The 22,216-nt window shown below is 44.4% G+C and overlaps 1 protein-coding gene across 1 annotated transcript; it reads right to left on the minus strand.

The window, feature by feature from the left end:
• Positions 1 to 219: 219 nt before the first annotated feature.
• On the minus strand, positions 220 to 19,015 carry runx1t1 (RUNX1 partner transcriptional co-repressor 1). The gene is made up of 11 exons (XM_061664447.1): positions 18,879 to 19,015; positions 14,002 to 14,139; positions 12,141 to 12,382; positions 10,698 to 10,787; positions 9,359 to 9,540; positions 7,679 to 7,968; positions 6,950 to 7,038; positions 5,884 to 6,085; positions 5,231 to 5,303; positions 3,074 to 3,260; positions 220 to 2,672 (listed from the first exon to the last, which is right to left on the minus strand). The coding sequence occupies exons 1-11, from the start codon at positions 18,916 to 18,918 to the stop codon at positions 2,355 to 2,357; spliced, it is 1,851 nt and encodes a 616-aa protein (XP_061520431.1). The 5' UTR covers positions 18,919 to 19,015; the 3' UTR covers positions 220 to 2,354.
• Positions 19,016 to 22,216: the final 3,201 nt, after the last annotated feature.

Consider the following 22,216-nt stretch of genomic DNA (forward strand, 5'->3'; position numbering starts at 1 on the left):
CTTGTTTTTCCTAATTACGACTTATCATAAAAATACGACTTTTCTCGCAATGTTACGACTGCATTTTTTTCAATGTTGTTTTCAGTGTTGCCCTCCCGTACCTTCTTTCAGGTAAGAACAACTAAGCCGTAAAAGCTCAAATCACTTTTGTGTAATGAGAAAATGCCAACCAATAAATTGTAAATTGTTTTTTTGGGGAAAAAAAAAAAAAACCCCAAAACAAAACAAAAACAAAACCACCACAATGTTCAAAATTATTGCTCCAAACAATCAGTTGAAAGCTTCTCATTACACTCGATGCTTGACAACTTGACACCAGAAAAAAAATAATAAATCAGGTTTTAGTCCTTGGTGACAATCTTTGGCTGTTTTTAATGTGTGCTTACAGTGAGTGTGTGTGTGTGTGTGTGTGTGTGTGTTACCTGGTGCGTTGCAGTGTTAAAGCTGTCAATCGGAGTGTCCGCCATTTGGAAAGTTAGATTACTTTTTTTGTTTTTTTTGTTTTTTGTAATTATTCTCTATTTTTTTGGTCATAGTTTTTTGATGGTCATTTTTCTAAAAAATAAATATCTACCAAAACATCGAGTCATGCACCATTCTCTCTTCTGAAAATGGCCGAGTTTAACTAGCGTGTCGAAATACGGTGAAATTTTATTTATTATTATTTTTTTTAATTTTTTTTTTTTACATTCTGCAATTTAAAAACAGGATTAACGCTAATGTATGGGGGGGAAAAAACAACAACAACAACCAAGCATGCTGTAAAATTAACATCTGTGACAGTGCAAATACATTTTGGTTAAAAAAAAACAACAACAAAAAAACCAAGTGTTTCCGTGCTAGTTGTCGGGAAAGATTTCTGGCTCGGATTTGAGTAGCAGCTCTGAAATTTCGCAGGCGTTTTTTCGGGCGAAGAACTACGATGGTGTGCTAGCGTGAACACACCAGATGAAAGCAGCGCAAAGAGATAAAACGGATTGTTTTTGCTCTGACGGCTAACTGGATGAAGACAATCATCTGTAATTGTCAAAATAGTCCAAAATAACCTTTGGGGCCACCGTAGATGCGACTCAAGTCTCAAAAGAATATGCAGGTCAGCAAAGAAAGCGGATTTCGGACGTGATGAGCTTCCGGAATTTCCGACGTAGTCTTCCGCCACTTCCCGGCCGTGTGACGAGAAAATGGCCTCACTTCCCGCGTATCCAAAACGTCCTGGTTTTTTTTTTTTGCATCCTGGATTTGTATTCCGCAGTTCGCCCACGTGGATTTCGTGTTCGGAGTCGGAAATTGACCGACATTCGAGATTCGCTCCATTCCTTGCAAATCCATCGGCAGTCCGGTCCAGCAATTTGAGTGAGAAGACAAAAAAAATACTGAAGAATATTCTGGCCGTCTGTCCAGCGGTGGCAAGGAATGTCCAAAATCCAGGGAGGGCATGAGTAATCCAATCAGGAATGGAACATTTAAAAAAAAAAAAAAAAAAACTCCAGCCCATCTGAGGCAACCATAGAGTCCAAATTCCAAATCTTAGCAACAACACGGTTGTCTCCAAATTCAATATAAAGTTTTGGCACTCAGCACAACGCCGCAGTTTCCTGGAGGGAGAATTAGCGAACCCGTCTGCTGAAAACATCTGCTGAAATTCGACGCAGATGCTCGATTCTGTCGGCTTTGCGTCTCCAGAAGTAAAGACGTTTTTTGTTTTTTTGTTTTTTGTCAAATTCAGCGAGAACGCAACACTGCAGTTCCCCCTGCAGGGAGTTACGGGAATGTGCGAAACTAAAAATACGTCGTCTTGGTTGTGTTTGTGTCAGTAAGTGCGTGCAGATTTTTGGAAAGCAAAAACACGACACGACAACTTTGGAATCGGTAGATGTGGCTCGGAGGAGGAGACGCGTCGGGATTCTGAGTGGTCGCCACCGCAGGTTTGCAGAAATATTTTGTCATTTCAAATGTATAGCTTCCATGGTGCTTGCTTATGTCGGATTCGTGTGCCCAACAGTCAAAAGAAAACACCTCCCAAGTGGCAAACCTTCCCGCCGTCTACGGTTGACTCAGTTCAGCCTTTCAGTGGGTTGGGACAACGGCGCTTTCGCTGCTCGGTCTTATTTACAAGACAAATACGCTACATTAACGACAACAATTGCAACACCAACAACGGGCACCAGAACCACCACGACGAGTAGCAAGAACGCTGAACGCGAGCGTCTATTTACATTCATTCATTGGCAACAAAGAATATCTTTGCTATTAAAGTCGAGGCGAGTCAATATGACCCACGTTATGGAAGTTCTCCGTTAGCCGCGTTAGCTTAGCATACTGCACGGCGGGGGGGGGGGGGGGGGGGCGCGCCTCTAGTGGCCGTCCGGGGCGGACGACGACGACGGGGTGCCCGGCGTGGACGAGCGAGGGGCCGCGGGCGGAGTGGGAGCCGGACTGCCGGCGCAGCTGCTGGGGGTGCACGCGGAGGAGCTGACCGGGGCGGGGGTCTCGGGGGCGGGGACGGCGACGGCGACGCCCTCCTGCGGCGCCGGCGGCGGGGCTTGGAGGGTCTGCCCGCAGACGTGGTGGTGCTTCTCCCAGTCTTTGTGCTGGCAGAAGGAGCCGCAGTAGCGAGCCGTGTTGCAGCCGCTGCACGTCTCGCTGGCTTTGCGACCGCAGTTCCAGCAGCTCTGGAAAAACACGCGGACAACCAACCGTTTTTGTGGCTTTTAATTGTTTTCTACCAACATTTGCGTCATGTGCTTTTTACACACATACGAATACACATGCAGACTATGAGTATAGTTATATTGTTTGTCTACATGTGCTGCCGCACCGTTTGTGTTCACGTATCCTACGCTAGCTTTGTTAGCCTGTTTATGCTGTTTTTCATTGTGTGTTAGCATTATGCTAAGAGGACTTTCCTCAGGCAAATATGTGGTTGAACCGCGCTGTTTGTGCGCTTTGGATGTAAAAGTATTGCTTTTAATACGACCAAATGGGTAAAATGGCGATATTACAAGACAATCCTTTTCACGGCAACCTGCCGAGAGAAACACGAAAAAGGGGAAAGCGGCGCGTGCGTTCCGACCTCGCTGGAGTCCTCCTGCTGGTTGACGATGGACAGCGCGTCCTCGGCCGCCTGCCGCTTGACCTCGGCGACCGTCCGCTCCATCTTGGCGCGCTCGCCGCTGATCATCTCGTGCGCCTTGCGCTCGGCCTCCGACACGGCCTTCTGCAGCTCCGACACGGCCTGACGCTTCACCTCGTTCACCAGCCTCCTCTGGAAAGAGCGCGGACACACAGGAAGTCAGACCTCCCGCGCCTGCAACGTCACGGTCCGATAAAAATACACAATATTGTCACCGCCAAAACGCCACATTTGAAGAGGAGGGCCACTACAAAAAGAAAAGAATCGAAGGAAAAAGTCGGAATATACAAGGAAAACGTCGGACTATGCGTAGAAAATAATCACAGTGTACAAGAAAAAAGTCGTAATATAAGAGGAAAAAGTTGCAGTGTACAAAGAAAAAGACAAAAAAAATCGGAATCTACGAAGGCAAAAGTCGTTATGTACGAGAGAAAAAGTCGCTACGGAAGAGGAAAAAGTCGGAAAGTTAAAAAAAAAAAGAAAATAGTCAACGGAAGAGAAAAATGTCGGAATGTATGAAAAAAAAAGCACGAAATTTACGACAGTGTCGCAATAGTCTTTTTTCTCAAAATTACGACTTTCTTCCTTTTTACCGCTTTTGTAAAATAACCATTTTCGTAACGACTTTTTGGAGATTTTTTAACTAATACTGTGCCTAAAATATTGACTATTCTTGTAATATGACTTATTTGGGGGGTATAAATAAAAACAAAATAATTTCTTGTAATGTAACTTTTGTCTGTGACCGTAAAATTTATGTGTCTTGTGAAAGTAGAATTCTCATAACGTAACCTTTCTGTCACAACACTGACTTTTTCTCATGAGGGGAAAAAAACAAAAAAGCAATCGCTAAAACAGAAACAAAAAGATGCACACCCAATTATCTTCATTTTTGACTTCAAGCGTGTCATTTCACTTGAAATCATTATTTTCGTATCCTTGACTCAAACAAAAAAATCTTTTTTTTCTTCCCCCCCCCTCATAATCGTGACGTCGCCTTGCTTCCTTTCTCCGCTGGCTCCGGTTCGAGCCTGTAACCGGACTAATTGTGGATGCAAATGAGGCAATTTATATTAAAATGATGCATTTCCATTGTGTCGTCCCCGAGGCCCGCGCGGGAAGCAGGGGAATGCGCTTGAATATTTATCGCCAACTGTAAACATTTTCACAGCAGATGCATTGTCTCCTCGCTCGCCATTGTTAAAACAACAACCGACGACGACGAAAAACTATTTTGCAACCTTCCCTGCAGGGGGAAATGGCGGCATTTATTCGAGCGTACACAAAAGATAACTCCGCCGTTTTTGCCATAAATACGCTTCGCTTAACTTAATGGCCTTACACTTGTTTTTCCAATTGCATGTTTGTTCTCCGTGTCAAACGAGCGCTCGTCAAAATGGAGGATCTCCCCCCCCCCTCCCCCCCCCGTGTTGCGCGCGGAATTGCGATTACGCACCGGAACGCCTCAGCCGGAAGGGACACTGGATTCGATTTAAACGCGTATTACTCGGCTGCGCTCGTCTGCGGCTCGGACGTGAAAGAAATCGAGTCGTGACTCGGCTCCATCGTCTCGAGTCACAAAAAAGTATTGACGTTACAAGACAAAACTATTTTCGGAGAAATAAGTCAGATACATTTGTATTTTTGCTAAGAAAACAGCAGTAAAGTGAAAAGAAAATAGTCATGAGAATGAGATATTTTTATGAAAAAAAACAGAGAAATGACAAGAAACTCAAATCCTTCCAAGAAAAATAAAAGCAGTAAGATCACGAGAAAAATGTCACAATATTACGAGAATAAAGTTGTACTCTTACGAGAAAAAACAAAGTCATTATCATCACGAGAAAAAATGCGTGCGGCATGGTGGCAAAAATCAACAATACTTCTTCAGCGCGCAAGAGGGGGTGAGGGGGTGGCGGCCGGCATTGGGATTCAAAAAGACACTCCCTCCCCCTCCCCCTCCCCTCCTCCTCCTCCACTTTCAGCTCTGAGCTTTCTACGAGGCGAGATGGCTTACACACCCGCTGAGAGGCGATAGCAAAAGGCTGCGTGTGCGCGTGTTTCGTGTTGTGTGTGAGAGATCGCTCGCTTACTCACTCACCAGCTTTCTTCCAGATTTCTTCAGGGACGTAGCCAGAAACGGGCCGATGCAGAAGCTCCCTGTGAATGTCTGAGGGGAGAAACAAACACACGTGAATGTGTTTGTGAATGCGCGTTATTAAATAAAAGATGCGACAATCGATGGTTTGCGATAGCAATCCACTTGTCAGGTAGCATAGAAATCAATCAAAGGTACTTAGAAAAGAGGCTTGCGGAACGCCACTTTCAAAACCCGTTTGTGGACAGAGATTACACAGTCATGCGACTATGTGATACTTGTCTTTGATGAAGACGCTAACTGCACACATCGACCACTTTGATAGGTACACCTTCAACTTTGAAGTATCCTAGAAATATGTAAAAGGCGAGGTGGTAAGATGGGAGCCCTGTGTAACACCACTTCCAACACCTGTTTTTATACGTATGCACAGACATCCTTACTCTTTCAGCCAGCTATACTTATGGAAGTTGTACCTTCATTTGGTAAGCACACACATTCAGGTAGCATTGAAATAAAGGAAAAGATGAAGGGCTAAGATGTCAGCCTTGTAGAACGCCAGTTTCCATACTTGATTATATACATTATTCTAACGTACGATCAAACGGAACCCCTCATGACAAATAACGGCAGATATTATCGTGAAACCGACCGGATGCGGCATTGTCCTGCGCCGCGGGACTCTGCTGCCTGGACTGGCCACCGGAGGCGGCGGCGCTCTTCTTCAGCTCCTCGGCGTCGCTGTAACGTCGGATCCAGTAGTTGAGCTCCTCGCGGTCGGCCTCCTGGCAGCGTCGCAGCACCGTCAGCGAGCGCCGCGTCTTCTCCACCATGTCCATGATGCAGTTGAGCAGCTGGCGGCACAGGACAGGCGCTGAGTTTACACGGAGACCGACAAACTTAAACGTCATGAGGCCGTGAGCGCCGTGTGACTATATTGTCTTATTCCACAATGGGGAATCTTACAACACGCAATTCAATGACATTTTATTGAGATAAAACAATTTAACGCTACAATAAAAATTAAAAACGGGTTTTGTTCCATGTTAAAATTGGGAATGAAAAAAAAAAAAAAAAAAAAAAGATGCTTTTCAAATGTCAGATGTTAAAAATATGTTTGTTTAAACAGTAAATCTTTCTTAAATATACATGGATTCATAAAATACATGTACATCTGGTTAAAAGTATAAATAAACTTTGTATATAGTTTTACTTTTCACAGAATAAATGTACTAAATGTGAGGAAAATGTTACGTAAAAATATATCTACCTCGTTTCAAATGGGGAAAAAAATGATTAATAAAGCCATACAACATGTATACATTTGAGTTTTTATATACCGTAAATATATTTTATATTAGTTCAACTTTTTCAAATCACAACATTAAAGGCCATGTAACAAACAGACAGAGTAAAACAGAAAAAAGAAATATAAATCTAACACAATTTTAATATAAACAATAACATACAATTTTAATGAATGGACTAAAATACACATAAATGCAATGACTTGAATAAAATGTACGTGTAATCTAAATGACTACATTTTAAAAATGAATACAATTTGAATTGAATAAAAATCGAAATGCAATTCTAAGGAATGGAATAAAACATATACAGTCAATCAATTAACAACAACTTAAATGGAATAAAATGGGTGAGCAGAACACGGATGCAGGGCGTAGTAAATATAAAAAAAATGTTATTACTTTTCTTACATGGTCAAGGTGCTTCCACTCCTCGGCCCACTCCCTGTCCGTCAGCCGGTGGTCGATCACCTCCTCCTGGCGGCCCCCCGCGTGGATGCCTCGAAGAAGACGCACGCACGCACACACACACACACACACACACACACACACACGCACACACACACACTCAACAAAACGCAACTTAAAGCCCCTCGAAGCTTCGCCGACACGCAAGCGGCGCGGGGGTCATGATTAAAACACGACTCTTTGCTGCTCACAAAGAAGCCAGAGGTCTGAGAAGAAGCGATGCAAAAGTCACGCAACAGTTGCTCAACGAGGCCGGCGAGGCGACGGCAGAGGAGAAAAGACAAGTTTAAAAAAAAAACAACAAAAAAAAAAGGGGGTTCAAAATGTCCATTTTGACAAAAGTTTTTCTGGACAAAGTCAAAATGTGCTTTTTCGGTTGACAGGTCAGCTTAGGAGCTTGTACGGACAACCTATGACGACCTTGAATTGGAGGTACGACTCCATGTGGTTTTGTTGCAAATGCATTGTTGGCCGCGTTTCGCTAAGTTGCTCTTGGAGCAACATCGTGTACGAACAACGCGATCACAGATCTGAAAAGCTCTCGTCGAGACCTCGACCTCGACCTGGTTTGTCGCAAATACATTTGAGACGTCTTTACTAACGAACTTCCCGTCAAGGCGATCGACTTGACGTCAGGTTCAATCCCCGCCAAATAGGAATTCGGGGGCTTACCGATGGCGCGGCCCCTCTCGCGCATCTCCCTGTGGTTGGCGGGCGGGTGGCGGTAGGCGTCGCGGTAGTGGTGGTGGGCGACGGCCATGTCGTCCAGCCGGTAGTGCTGCGGCGGCGGCGGCGGCGGCGGCTGCTGCGGGCCCGGGTGCGCCAGGCCGTTGGGCTGGTACGAGACGCCGTTGGACGGGCTGAAGCGTTGCCCGCCGGGGCTGACGGTGCACGGCCGCTTGCTGGGGTGCGCGTCCGCCGCGTGCAGGGCGGCGTCTCGGTCGAAGCCGTTCTCTTTAGTTCTGGGCGACACAACGGAGATGGCCGAGATACGAAGCGGCGCTACTGTGTCTTCATAAACATGTTTGTCGAATATTCCTTTGTGTGAATAAACAGTTCCTTTGATTTAATACATTGTATGAATGCGTGGTTACCTTGAGATAAGTAAGGAGTCTTGATTTGAGTTGCTGTCCTTGCTTTGTGTAACAAAAAACAAACAAACACATTTTTGTTGCTCATTTGGCGCCAAATGAGCAACGAAGCGAAGACACGTGCTTTTCATTGGCGCTCGTGATGCCAAGGCAGGCGGGCCTGTTGACCAAAAGGAACGCCGCCATTCCGCCACGTTGTTCCGTGCAACTCCAAAGGAGATAACGTAAAGATAAAACATTGAATCTAGACGCGCGCGTATTACACATCGCCACAAGTCGCCTTCGTCAGATCAGGTGGATTTTCTTGCAGCGATGAATGTAGCCAGGTGCGTGTGTGCGTCTTAGTTTGCACATATGGGCTTGTGTGTGTGTTGACAGCGAACCCCCCCCAACACCTCCCCTCCCACCAGCAGCAGCTCCCCCCCCACATGAACAGATTGAACTTGTTAATGAGCTGTTTTTATGGGCTCCTAATGCTCATCCACGACTCTCCATATGCTCCCTTCCCCTCATCCCTCCTCCGTCATTCCCAGCCTCCCTCTCCGCTCATCCCGACCCACCGCCCCCCCCCTCCCCCCAACCCCTCTCGTAGCAACAATGTACGCATCCACAGGAGACGTCTACTGATCCGTTCGTTCGCATTTATCTACCGCGAACAACCAGAAAACAATTGAAAATACAAAAACGTAGGCTGCTATATTTTCCAATCCTCGAATGAAGCGGCTCTCAGGCTTTTTTCTTTTTCTTTCGGTTTTGTCATTTTGATGCAGGAAATGTTAGTAGAATAAAATTCAGATTTGCATTTTTGGGGTTATTCATTTATTTTCTACTCCTTTTATTTTCTAATTCTTTTTGAATGAAAGAAAAATGGATTCATTACATGTAATTTGAAGGTCATTATGTTCATTTGCTTTCAAAAACTATTTTTTCAAAGGAAGACTGATGATTTTTTTTGGGTACATTTTTAATTACATCTTTTAAAAAGAGTGAAAGATATGTAATGCGTATGGCATTTCATTATCTTTGTTAAGAATCACGATTTGCTAATGTATTGATTTAACCTCCATTTTTAATCGTTTCCAACTAAAAAACATTGAAGTCACGGTCATTTGAAGGGTATTCTTACATATAATTGAAAAAGTATAGAATCAAAGCTGACATTTTTTGAAGTAAAAAAAAACTCGAGTGTATTTTGTTTATTTCTTGATTTGGATTGATTAATTAGGCGTTGTCATTTTTATTTCGGAGGCGCGCGTCTGACCTGTCGGGCGTGCGCCGCTTGCCGTTGTCGTTGACGTCCAGCAGCAGCTCGGACGAGTCCAGCGGCGACGCCGTGCTGCTGTCCAGCAGCAGCTGCTCGTGCTGGGCCAGGTACTGCGCCGGGTTCTGCTTGGCCAGCCGGGCGCAGTGGAGGAGCTCCCGCTGCAGCAGCGGCAGGTTGGCCTGCGAGCGGGGGGGAGGAGAAGAAAAAAATAAAATAAAATGTCAATTAAGAAAAGAACATAAAATAAAAAACAGAGCGAGTTCATACGGGACAGCCAATAGCACGTTAACAGCTAAGTGAGGCACGCATGCGGTAGCATGAGAGCGACCCGGCATGATGGATGTTAAACATTCGTCATCTGCTTTCACTTCCCCTTCAAGCCAAATTGTGGGAAGAAAAAAAACTAAACAACATTGTTTTGGTTTGGCCCGAGTCCCGCCCCCTTACCAGGAAACACTCGAGCACTTTCGCGGCATCGGGTTGGACGCGGGCGTCACTTAGCTCACCGCGCTAACATTAGCATCATGAAATGCAGCAGCTGTGCACCTGGAACAAAAGTGTACACACCCTCGCTACCATATGCTCGCTGGCATTTAAGGTCCCGCAGCGGGGGAGACGCTAAATTTAGAATTGGGTTGGGGGGGGGGGGAGAGGAGGAAAAGTAGCGATGGATGGCGAAGAAGAAGAAAAAAAGGAGCTTCTCCTTTGATTGTTTCTGCGTTGCGCCGGCGAGGTGCGCGTAAGGCGGCAATGGGGCACCCGGGCGGCGCCCAGATGACGGTGGGCGAGTTTTGCTACTTTGTGTTAATAAATAGCTCTACTTGTTAACATTGTTACTTTGTATAAATAAATTGTGAGACATTGCGCAATTGGCCTTACTTAGTGTTAACAAACATTGTTACTTTGTGTTCAGTGCTATTCCCTGTCACTATCATTACTTTGTAGCCACGATTATCCTTGCTTTGTGCTACTAGGGTTTCAGTATGTGTATTATTTTGTGTTATTGAATAGCTCTACTTTTGTGTTCAAATTATTTATTCATAAATCACAATACTTTGCGTCCATGTCATTGCTTAGTGTGAGCAAAGCCTGACTTATGTCAGTGATGATCCTAACTTTGTGTTAGTAAATAGTGTTTCATTACGGTAAAAAATATCATCGCGTTACACCGTGTCAATGACTGTTGTTACTTTTGAGTTCATTCATTAACGTTTGCGGGTCAAACCACACACAAATAAATCATCTGTTGGACGTTAACACACATTCGCTGCCATTGACGGCTTAAGAAGTCAAATATCCATGGCAACTGGAAAGTGGAAGTCGAAGAAGGCGTTACCTTGAGAAAGGGGATGACGAAAGGTCGCAGGGGGAAGTTGGTGGCTTCGTGCAGTTTGCAGTGGAACTCCTCGATGGTTAGCGTCGAATTCTGCGCGCGCACACACACGCAGAACAAATAAGTCCATGTGGAAGACATTACGTGATAATATGACTCTCTGGGAGAGTGTGTGTGTGTTGGCTAACGGGAAGCAGATGTACGTGCTGAGAGGAACTAGTATCTTCCCTTCTGAGACAAAAACAAATGTATCAAGCAAAAAGAGTCACGCTGCAACAAAACAGGCAAAGCTTGTTCAACAGTAGTCACTTTTTTTTTTTTCATGTTTACGATCAATACAGAATAACATTTATTTTGCTTGTATTCTAATGACGAGCCAGTGATGTATCAATTTAATTACACGTGGTTTACGGGGTTAAAGTGTGGTTTTAAGCCTGGTCTAGGGTTTCAAAATTGGGTTTGGGTTTCAAGGCGGTGTTAAGTGTCAAACAAGGATGAGGGTTTCAAGTTAAGGTTTCAAGGGTTAAGATTTCAAACAAGGGTTAGGGTTAGAGTTTCAAAGTAGGGTTTTAAGACAGGGTTAAGTGTTCCTACGTTTGCTTTGAAATCAGGGTTAGGGTTTTAAAGTAGGGTTTCAAACTGTCGTTAAGGTTTCAAATGAGGTTTTGAGGCCTGGGTTTGTGTTTGAAAGTAGAGTTTCAAACCTAGGGTTAGGGATTCAAGGGATTTACTGGTTGCCGATATGCTAATGTTAGCATCGCTAACACGAATCAAACTTTATTATTCGTTCCGCTTGTCAAAGGAAGAAAGAAAAAGCATTTTGAAGCTTGGCCATCATCCGCTACGACTCCCCCGGCGCCACCAACAACAAGAAGATGATTGACAGCGCAAGTGAGCTGAGGCGTAAATATGAAAAAATGAGAACAAAACACGGAGACGCCTTCCCTCCTCCTCCTCGTTTCTCGCCGTCATTTCCCAGGACGGAATTTTGTTGCATCTGTCGGCCCAGATTGCGCCCGCCTCGCCTCCCCGGTGCCACCAAACCGCCTCATTAGCGCCGCCGCTACCTCCGCGGAGGCGGAGGCGAGACGGGCGGGAGGACTTGGAGGTACGCCGCCGAGACAAACAAACACGGCCCGAGCCAAAAGACGGCCGCGCTCACTGCGGATCATTAAAATCCAATCTCGACATTTTTTTTTCTGGCGTCGTCACACCTCGCACAATTTAACGTCTTTACATTTTCGTGTTCGATTTCACAGATAATATATATTAATATAATAATATTAGTGTTAAGAGTGGCAAGAAAAGCGAACTGAGAGGCCAGCGCAAAATTCTTATTTTTTTTTTTTTTTTTTTGCATAGTTTACCCAATTTAATGTTTTGAGATCATCAAAGAAAAAAGAAAAATATCAGACAAAGATAACAACCCGAGCTTCGGATACTCACCACCAATCCGAGCACGAGCGTGCGGACGCGTTCTCCGATCTCGGGCGAGATGTCGTTGCCGAACTGCTGCAGCGTGGTGAGGAAGCGCTTGAGCTTGCTCAGCTGCCGGGCGCCGCACGCCGGCGGCAGCTGCTGATTGGCCAGCGACGACGACGACGAGCCCGGCCCGTTGCCGTACCCGTTGGGCGGCGACGGCGCACCGTTCAGGGCCGTCGGCGAGTGGCTGCTGCTACCGTTGGTCACTGCGGGGGGGGGGGGGGGGGGGAACAAAAACAAACAATCACCAAAAAATTTGGACAGAAAAATATCGTATAGAACAAACATATTGAACTAAGCTAACGTTCAACTCAAAAAATTGCATAAACATATCCAAGTAAATTTTGACATGCAATAAAATAGCGTACAGAACCGAACTGCTGACACACACAAAAAAAAAAAAAAAAGAATACAAAATTGCACACAAAATATCGTATCGAACGAACTTTTGACAGACAAAAATATTGTGTAGGCAACTGAACTTACTTTTGACGCACGAAAATATCGCACACAAAAATATTGCACACAAAATGGAACTTTTGACAAATATGGACAAACTTCTTCAAACTGAGCAAATGTTTGACACAAAATTGTGTAAAAAAAAAAAAAAAAAAAAAAGGGAACAACAAATTAAAAACTTGATTCACACAAAACTGTACAGAAGGGAACTTTTGACAAAAAAATATCGTTATGACAAACCTTTTTACATATTGCACTGAGCTAACTTTCAACACAAGGCAAAAAGAACCAAAAACAAACAAAAAAATGCAAATAGACTTACTACAAACTTTCAGCTCACAAGAAAATAGCATATCGAACCAAATTTTTGATGCAAAAAACTAAGAATGTGTTTTAAAATTTTGCACAAAAAAATTGATTTTCATTCTTTAAATTAAAAAAAGAAATTCTTAAAAAGTTTGTATGTGTTTGTGCGCCTGCATACAAATGTGTACATAGATTGACTGCAGTGCGTGTCTGTATTTGTTTGTGTTTGTCTCTAATGAGATGAAGTGGTGACTCACCCCCCCCCCCCCCCCCCCCAAAAAAAAAAGATTTTCTGGCGTCACATCTGCGAACAACTGTAGTCAAAAATAAATAAAGTGAGGCTCCGAAGGTGGGGTGGCCAAAAAGTGGTACAGTAAGGAGATGTTGTTCAAATGTACCGGCAGAGCGACGTGAAACCAATTGTGTCTCGCCGAGGCCTTTTTTGTACCCTCCCATTATGGTTTTTACAGTGGTGACAAAAGGGTGCCAAAAGTGCAGATGTGGTCACGCTTTTCTTACGGGACCGCAAAGCATCTTGTTTAGCAAAGTCCGTTTGGTACCGTTCCACAAGAGAGGGTGCCACAAACCACACACAAAAAAAAACTAGTCTAAAGATCTGCTCTTTTGGTACCCGGTTGGTACGCCAGCCTTGGGGAGCCAAAATGTAATACGGTATGATGTTATTTATGTTATTACCCTTAATAACAATGGGAAAACAAAAGCGTTATAGACCAAATTTCGTCTCGCTCCACCCTTTCGGTACCCTACCACTGCAATTTGCACCCCAATTTAAGGGTGCCAAAAAAGCTGCGCAGTTTGGAGTTGTTATTTTGGTACCCTTAGTTGGTATCACACTGATTTTCTGAGGTTATTTGGTACCAATCCCCAATGACGGGAACACAAATCAAACAGAGTGGCTAACAGCTAACTCAAGCCTCGAATTCGCCGCCGCCCACGCCCAATAATGCCGGAACCTCCCGTGCCTTTCATAATGCAAAATGGTTTTTTGTGGGGTTTTTTTATACTCCAATGAATCGATGCGGAAACGTGGGCCACTCACGGGTGGTGGGTGTGTAGGAGCCGTTGCGGGGAGGTCCTTGCGTGCTGGGCGGGGGCGGCATGGCGGGCGGGGTCAACCTGGACTGCGTCTTGACGTCCGCAGGTGAGTCGGGCATGGTGGAGCGCTTCCCAGGCCGACCTGGCGGGAAGACGGAAGTGCGTCGGTCAGGTGGAGGGAGGCGGGATTTAAAGAGACGGCGCGCATGCACGCAAACACACACGTGCGGCATTGCGACAGCGACGGATATGCCGGCGCCGCCGCGCGACCAACGAGAAGAGCGACATTCCGCGACGGCTCATTCCCGCGCCATCTGTGCCATCCCGCCGGACGCGACGTCAGCGCACTGCAGAGCTCGCTGCCATTCTTGTGCATTGGCAAGAAACGGATGAAGAAGGGAAAGGTGGCGCGTCATCAACACCTTCGGCCGTTCGGTTACGTTTTGGATGAGAGTTGTTAAGAATAAATAAATATTAAAAAGTTTGATTTAAAAAACAACAGCAGCAATTCGGGGGGGAAAAAACAAATGATAGTGAATAAGAGGCACAAAAAAACAAATTAAAACAAATAAAATATACAATAGTAAAGAAAACAGCAATAACAAATAAAGTGCAACAGGGGGGGGGGGGGGGAATAAAACTAAAATAAATCTAAAATACAAAAATGAAAACAAATACAAACAGCAATAACTAGAAAAAAAAAGAAAATTTACACGAAATGAGGGAAAAATGAAATCAAAGTAATAATATTCAATAAAACCGCAACGACATGATACATTACAAAAATGATAAACTAAAAACATATCTGTAAAAAAGCAACAATTAGAAAAAAGAATAATTATATGGAATAAGAAGAGCATGAAAACAATACAATAAAAACAAAAATAAGATAAGATAAATAAAATCTCAAATAAGAACTCAGAGGTACCTGCAAAAAAACAGCAACAAAATGCCCAAATAAATCAGGAGTCCCCAGAACAAAACAACAACAAAACAAAAACATATTCAAAATATGTTCAAATTAATGAGAAAATACGACATCAAATGTATCAAAATACTATTACCCATGTATTTTTTCTTTGCAGAAGCTAGGGATGATTTGTCTCATTTTTAATTGCATGTATTAAAGAATGTAAAAAAAAGAAAGAAGGGCCAGCTAGGAGAGGCATGAACAGATCAGGTAGACATCTTTTTCAAACATTTTGTTGTTTTTTTTTTCTCCTTGCTCTCTGTCTGCATGGGTGACAAAAACATTTTTTCATCTTTAGAGAAACAAAAAGCCAAGTGACATGCAGACGACAGGCTCATTTAAGCCCGTTAGCTTGATGTTCGTGTGACAAATACGTTTTGTGTCATTTCGAAGAAAAATGGACGCGCTGAAGCCCTTCTGGCAAGCGCGATGTGTCTTCATGTACACTTTTACGCCGGAATTTATTAGCTTGACATTAGAAAGACGCGCGTTTTTGTCTAATTGCGCCGAGCGCGACAGTAAGTGCGCATAAGGATGATTTACAACAGAACATTTGGAAAGTCCACTCGTAGCTCTTTTTTTTTTGGGGGGGGGGGGGGGGGGGCTGGCTGCCAGCAACATGAAAAATATACGACAAGCCAGAGTGATTAATCACCGCGCTGCCGTACGAAGCAAAAAAAAAAAAATCAAAATACATTTAAAAAAGACCTCGCACGCGCATAATAGCGCGTTAGCGTCAGGCCAAGACAAATAAAGCAAAGCGCTCGGTCAGTCCAACTAGGACCAAAAAGAAGCTGTTTTCAGCCCAAGACCACCGAAGAAAGATTGGAAAAATAGGAAACTAATCGAACCTAATGTCATTTTCCCCAAGTGGAAATCATGTAAATGGATATAATCCGTTTAGAATAACACCAGTGTAAAACATCATTTTGACGACAAAAGTGTATTCGTGCGTAATGTGCAGTTCTTTGATTTAAAAATGTGCTTTTCTTTTTTTGGAATCAATTTCCTTTTCAACTCCAAAATGGATGACTTCTCAACTGACTGAGGCTGCTGCGCTCAGCGAAGAGTTTGCAAATCCTGCCAGCAACGTTCGCTCGTGTCGGCGTATTTCGGTTCAAGCCACGAGTTGACCGCTTTACGACTCCGCATTGACGTGAAACACTTGAAGTCGCTTAGACTCGCAACAAACTATCGATTCATCGACAACTCATCAATTATCAAATGAATCGACGGCTATTCTGATAATTCATCGTTTCGAAACCTTGTTTAACTTACAATTGTCCGTATCGTCTGACTTTCAACAGCAAATATTCTCCGATTTCTGTCGTCCACCACGAAAGCAGGCGGATTATCTTTGCGTTTCATCCAAATGAGACATTTGCAAACATCTGCTTTTACTTTGGAAAACAATGATCAACTGTCAATTTGAAATAAGGTCCTCGTTTTTGATAAAAGGATGGATTTTTTTTTTTTGAAATCGGATTCATCGATTAATCTAAAAAGTAATCGACATATTAATCGATCTGTAGTGGCAGGCAGCCCAAGTTTTTTTTTTCTTTTTCTTTCTTCTTCTTTTGCCCGTCTGTTGAAATATGTCTTTACGTCGTGAATATGAATATTCCTGACGGCGGCGGCGCCGCCAGTGTGCTGCGATGCATAATTCACGAGTACACCTTAACCAACCTTGAGAAACAAAGCTGGCACGGCACGGCAGCATCGTCCGCGTGTTAAGACTTAACGAGCGCGCTTAATGCGCACCTATCGTCCATTTATTACGTCTGGCCCGGCAATCTCCGAGGCGGGGGCCGCCAGCTCCGCGGCCGCCGGACACTCCCCACCGAGCGGTCGGCTATCGACGTGCGGAGGGAGCCTTAATGGAAAACGCTTCCACTGGGCCGGAGTAGCTTTACGACTTCTCCGAAGTGCCGCCGCTCGGGGAATTGGCGGGCGAGGGGGAAGGACGGCAGAAAGTCGCCATTACGGAAGCGAGCGGCCTCTTCGAATTATTGATGGAGGCCGCAAAAAAAAGTGTGGAGTGTGTTGGTTACAACTGGTCATTGAACGCACTCGCTGTACTGTCGAATGCTACGCCAGCAGTCAAAACGAATGACAGTGGTATCGGAACTTAAAACAAAAAAAAAAAAAAAAAAAAAAGACGCTTCCAAGTGTTTTATTGCCACTCTCGTTTGAAGTTCGCTGTAAAACCAAACAACAAAGTGGGGCCGCAATCGATTATATTTCCGATTAATCATGATTTCAAATTGAAAGTGGACAAAATGCTCAAACAAATGATGAGTTCGGGGCCGCTTTGCTCTGCAACGTGTCGGAAAATAGGCCAAGAGGTTGATAATTGGGCTCCAAAGTAAAAGAAAAGGTTTGAAAAATCACGGCACCATTTTATTATCTATCGAATGAACTTTTAAAAATTAAAGTTCATTTGAAAGTAAAATTCCACACAAGTCGCTTTTTCTAGGGTGTGCCAAGATTCTGAAAGGGGTGCTTGGCTAAAAATGGCTGCTCAAAATGTATTTACACAAAAAGTTAGTGGAACCCGAAGATGTCTGTGGGCTTACATCACCTGTTTGGCGCCGCGTTTGCCAATCTTTCGCTCGCTCAAAGAAACGCCACGCGATGCCCCGCCGGCTCACCGGGCGCGGCGTTGCTGAGGTTTCGCGCGCGTTGCATCACTCGGGCCCCCGAACAAGGCCGCCGCAATGGAGCATTTTCTGGAGGGAGCGGGAAAAGGGGCGCGCCAAGAATGAGGTCACAAACTGACCGATATTGCTTCACCCGGATGGAAGCCAATCACTCGTAGTAGCTACTTGAAACAAAAACAAATGTGACGGGTTGCCTATAGCCCCGCCTCCGACAGCGCAAATGGGCGCACTACCGCCCCTCAAAAAAAACAAAAAAAAAGCCGTCAATCACAATACTCTTACATCCAATGTTTTTCCTCCATCAAAATTTGTAGAGCAACGCCCATACAAAAGCAAAGTGTCAATAATGCAAACACAATCATCTGATGCAGCTGATCAATCAATCAGGTCAGATGCTTGACGCGCCCCCCCGCCAAGTTTAGAGCCGCCGTTCATGCCAGTTTCAGCCCCCCGACTTTTATTCTTCTAACTTTCCGATAAACTGTCCCGTGTGAGTTCGACTTTGACCGACATTGGTTTTGTGAAGTGATCCCGAGCCCACGCGGTGATGTGGTATCCTTTACACGCCGATGTCGGCTTTTGATGCAGTGCCCCCCCCCCCCCGAGGGATCGAAGGTCACGGGCATTCAAAGTCGGTTTTGGGCCTCGCCGCTTCCATGCGGTGATTTCTCCGCATTCTCTGAACCTTTCGATGATATTGTACGTTGAGGAACATTGTCCTGAAACTGTTGGGACTATTTTCTCACGCACTTGTTCACAAATAGGTGAACCTCCCCCCATCTTTGCTTGCGAATGACCCTTTTCTACCCAATCATGGCACCCACCTGCTCCCAATGAGCCTGTTCACCTGTGGGATGTTCCCAACAGGTGCTGGATGAGCGTTCCTCAACGTTCTTAGTCTTTTTCGCCACCTGTCCCAGTTCCAAGTACATGATTATTTGCGAAAAACAATCAAGTTGTTCAGTTTGAACATTAAATGTCTTTGTAGTGTATTCCATGAAATATAGGTTGAACATGGTAACGTTTAACACAACGTCCCGACTTCACTGGAATCGGGGTTGCAATCGGGGGTCCTGCGATGCCCCCGTGTCAAATATGAAATGGTACTACGCCTTTTCAGTATTGCTACTGGTTGATTCAAGCGATTGGTCACGCTTATAAAATATCCAAAGTATTGGAAATTGACAAAGTCTAAGCCGACACAACAAACGAAGACGAGAGCGATGAAGAGAAATAGTCGTCGTCACGTACCGGCGGCGTCGGCGAGCTTCTGCACATTCGCGCAAATCATTTCAGTATCCTCGTCTGTTCTTTCCTAAGCCATAACTTCGATTGCTCCGTCGCAGGATTTATTCGGACTGGTCTTTATCATCTCTTTGATCCTTTACTCAACTGACATGTTAGAGCCCACAAAGCCTTGTGACGTTTCTTTCTTCTGGTCATAAACAACAAAAGCCTTGAGACATCATTTCAAGCGGGTTATTTTTGATGCAACTATATATATATATATATATATATATATATATAAAAATGCCACCGCTGCAGAAAATCCGTGTCTGAAACCGATTGAAACCAATTATTCGTCAAATTGCATTTATGGCTACGACTGCAGAGCCACCAATCAATGGAAATTCACTTCCAGAACAACTTGACAGAATTTTGAAAATTCGGTCAAGAACACGACTGCGAGACTGTTATTGCAGTAAATTATGTAATAGGTAAATCAAAATAATTCCGCATATTGTTAAACTGCACAACACAATAACAAAATAAAGGTTATCTCATCAATATTTATCATATTCACCTACTTGTAAACTTATAGACCCCTGTTCTCAGGTGACGTAGCAGAGACGTACTAATTCGTTTCCAGTTTTCGGTTCCGGTTCCAGTCTTGTGTGGCCGTGTCGTGTTATTGTGTATTATTTTCTGTCCAGACACTTATTAATTTGCCTGCTATTTTGCTCTTCAAAGTTGGTTACGCCACATGTCACGATAGCTTAGCAATTAGCATGACGTCCCCATCTTTCCCCCCGGTTATTTCCTCCTCGTCTTCCCTTCACGATAGCGATACTTGTCAGAGGCGCTTCTTATTCGCCGCCTCGGAGGCGACGATTAGTGACTTGCGCTGCGGTGACAGCGGACGCCAAGCGAACGTTTAGCCGCGTTAGCTGTAGCTCGTAGGTAGCTGGGGCTGCGCATAAGAGCGCACAACAAGCGATACGGACGGCGGTAAACGGGGAGGTGGCGCCACTGTTCGACGTGGACGGACACACCGTTCACTTTTTGTCAACAATATGTGCACATGACCGCGTGCTGGTTGCAGTTTTTGTTTGCGTCCAAATAAGACCCCGTTGTGGTCGTTTTGCGGCCAAAAATATTGGTTGGCCGAAAATTCGGAGCATCGCAAATATTACTGCGGCTTACTGAGGAGCTGTGACCGTCTCCATGTATAGCCGTATTATGCTGCCCCCAGGTGGCCAAGGTGCGCACATCAGAAGGAGCAGCACACCGTCAAGTGAATTGAGGTAAAAAAAAATACAAATATATATATTCTTTACATTGCATTTAATTGTTATTACTGTATTTATTTTTTTATTTTTATAAAGTCCAATATTATAGACTGCTGCTTTTGCATTTCCATTCATTCCAGGCACACTCGCATTTTAAGGCGACGTTTTGAGCGTGTCGGAGCACGAAGCGATACGGAGGGTGTCTCGTCGTGACGGGAACGGAGAGGGTCAACGTCTGCCGCCCGCCGCCCCCACACCTCCCCCTGCCCCCGCCCTCCGTCGCCCTCTCCGCGAGAAGGACGCGCTGGGGGACAGGTGGCTAGATTGCGTTTTCGCAAGGCGACGGGCAGGGACGGATCAGTATGCCAGCCGATGCGCCGCTCTCTCCGTCATTATTACACTCACGCAGACGCGGAACGGGCAGATGGAGCCGCATGCAGAACGTGTCCCATCAAACTCCACCCGCCTGTCGAGAAGATGTATGGATGCAACGCCGCAAAACCGCGAGCCCACACACACACGCGCACGCGCACGCACGCACATAGATTCGATTCGCCCTCAGTTGTCTGGCAACATAAAATCACGCAAAGGTTTTTCAAGAGATTCCATCCGTCACACCTTAAACGAGTCCACTTTACAAGCTCTGCCCCGCCCTTTTTTGGAAGGGTCGTTATGGCGGGATTGCTGGTTAAGAGTTCAGCGAGAAACCGCGATAATTCAAACGGTTGGTATTACAGTTTCAAACTTCTCCATTAATACGGTGAGCCTTCCTGTGCGCATGCCTTGGCCACCAGAGGGCAGTATAACGTATCCATGCGTACATACACAAAGACGGTAACAACTGCTTCGTAAATTGCAGGAATAGGTTGGTTTTTTTTCGCAGACAAAAACAAATATGCTCTGGCTGCATGTGTTGCTGCGCCGTTTGTGTTCGAATATCCGTTGCGCAACGTCAGTGCTAGTTTCCTTACCCAGCCTATTGCGTTCACATTAAGCTAGCAGACTTTCAAAGACAAAATTAATGTGGTTTGATGTTTTGTTTTTTAATATTTTTGTATTTTCATTTTGTGTTTTTGCTCAATATTATATATAATTTTGTAGTGTTTCTGATTTAAAAAATATATATTTTTGTCGATTGTTTTTGTATTATCTTGTATTACTTTCGTTTATTAGGTTTGCATTTTGTCTAATATCTTCGTATTTTCTTTTGTCCAGGACTTTAGCATTTTTGTCTCATAGTTTATATTTTTGGCTAATATTATTGTATTTTGTTTCCCTTCTGATATTTGTTAGTTATTCGTACTTTTTTGTCTAATACTTGTATAAGTTTCTTTATATATGAATATTAAGGTCTTTTTTTTCTCCTAATACTTGTGTATATTTTGGGGTTTCGTCAAAATTAGTTTTGTTTTCAATTTACAATTTCCCAGTCAAAATGACAAAAATGAGCTGATTTCCGGTTCGCTTTCCGTTCCCTGGACTTCTTTATGCGTCTCGCTCCATCCTTAAGATCTCCTACCACTGCTGACGGTACCCCAACGGCGGGATGCCAAGAAGCAGCGCAACATGAGGGCGTTTGCATTTTGACGTTAGGGAACGGGGGGGGCGGGGGGGTAATGAACCAACGAATCCCGACACACTTGCGCGTGCTGCCGCAGTGTTTACACTGTGCCGAGCCAGCAAAAAGACATAAGGAGCTTCATCAATGGCACGCTGAAGGTCTGAACGCCATCTGTTTCATCACACAAATATTAACACACACACAAACATGGCCACCAAAGGCCTAACACTACCCACACACACACACACACACACAGATGTACACGATGGCCAATAAAACATGTGGTGTCGAACATCAGTTGTCCTTTGCTGTTTTTGCCTCTAAATAAAGAAATGAATAAATAGACGGAGTGTCGTGTCTGTCATCGCCATCTGTCGCAGCCAAGAAGAAAAAAAAAAAAAAAAAAAAAAAAAAAAAAACATACAAAAATAAAAAATGTGACTGGAAAACTATAAATGTGATTCACGGTGCCGGAACGTCACACAATCGAGACGTGCCTTGTTGAAAAATTAAACGGC

This window comes from Phycodurus eques, chromosome 20 (assembly GCF_024500275.1).
Source record: "Phycodurus eques isolate BA_2022a chromosome 20, UOR_Pequ_1.1, whole genome shotgun sequence".
NCBI classification, from domain to species: domain Eukaryota; kingdom Metazoa; phylum Chordata; class Actinopteri; order Syngnathiformes; family Syngnathidae; genus Phycodurus; species Phycodurus eques.

Bases quoted from the DNA above. Each gene is read 5' to 3' on its own strand.
- runx1t1 (XM_061664447.1), bottom strand. From the start codon at position 18,918: ATGATTTGCGCGAATGTGCAGAAGCTCGCCGACGCCGCCG. The intron at 14,140-18,878 runs GTACGTGACGAC...TCTTCCCGCCAG, and splicing joins GAAGCTCGCCGACGCCGCCG to GTCGGCCTGGGAAGCGCTCC. The intron at 10,788-12,140 runs GTGAGTATCCGA...GTGCGCGCGCAG, and splicing joins CGCTCGTGCTCGGATTGGTG to AATTCGACGCTAACCATCGA.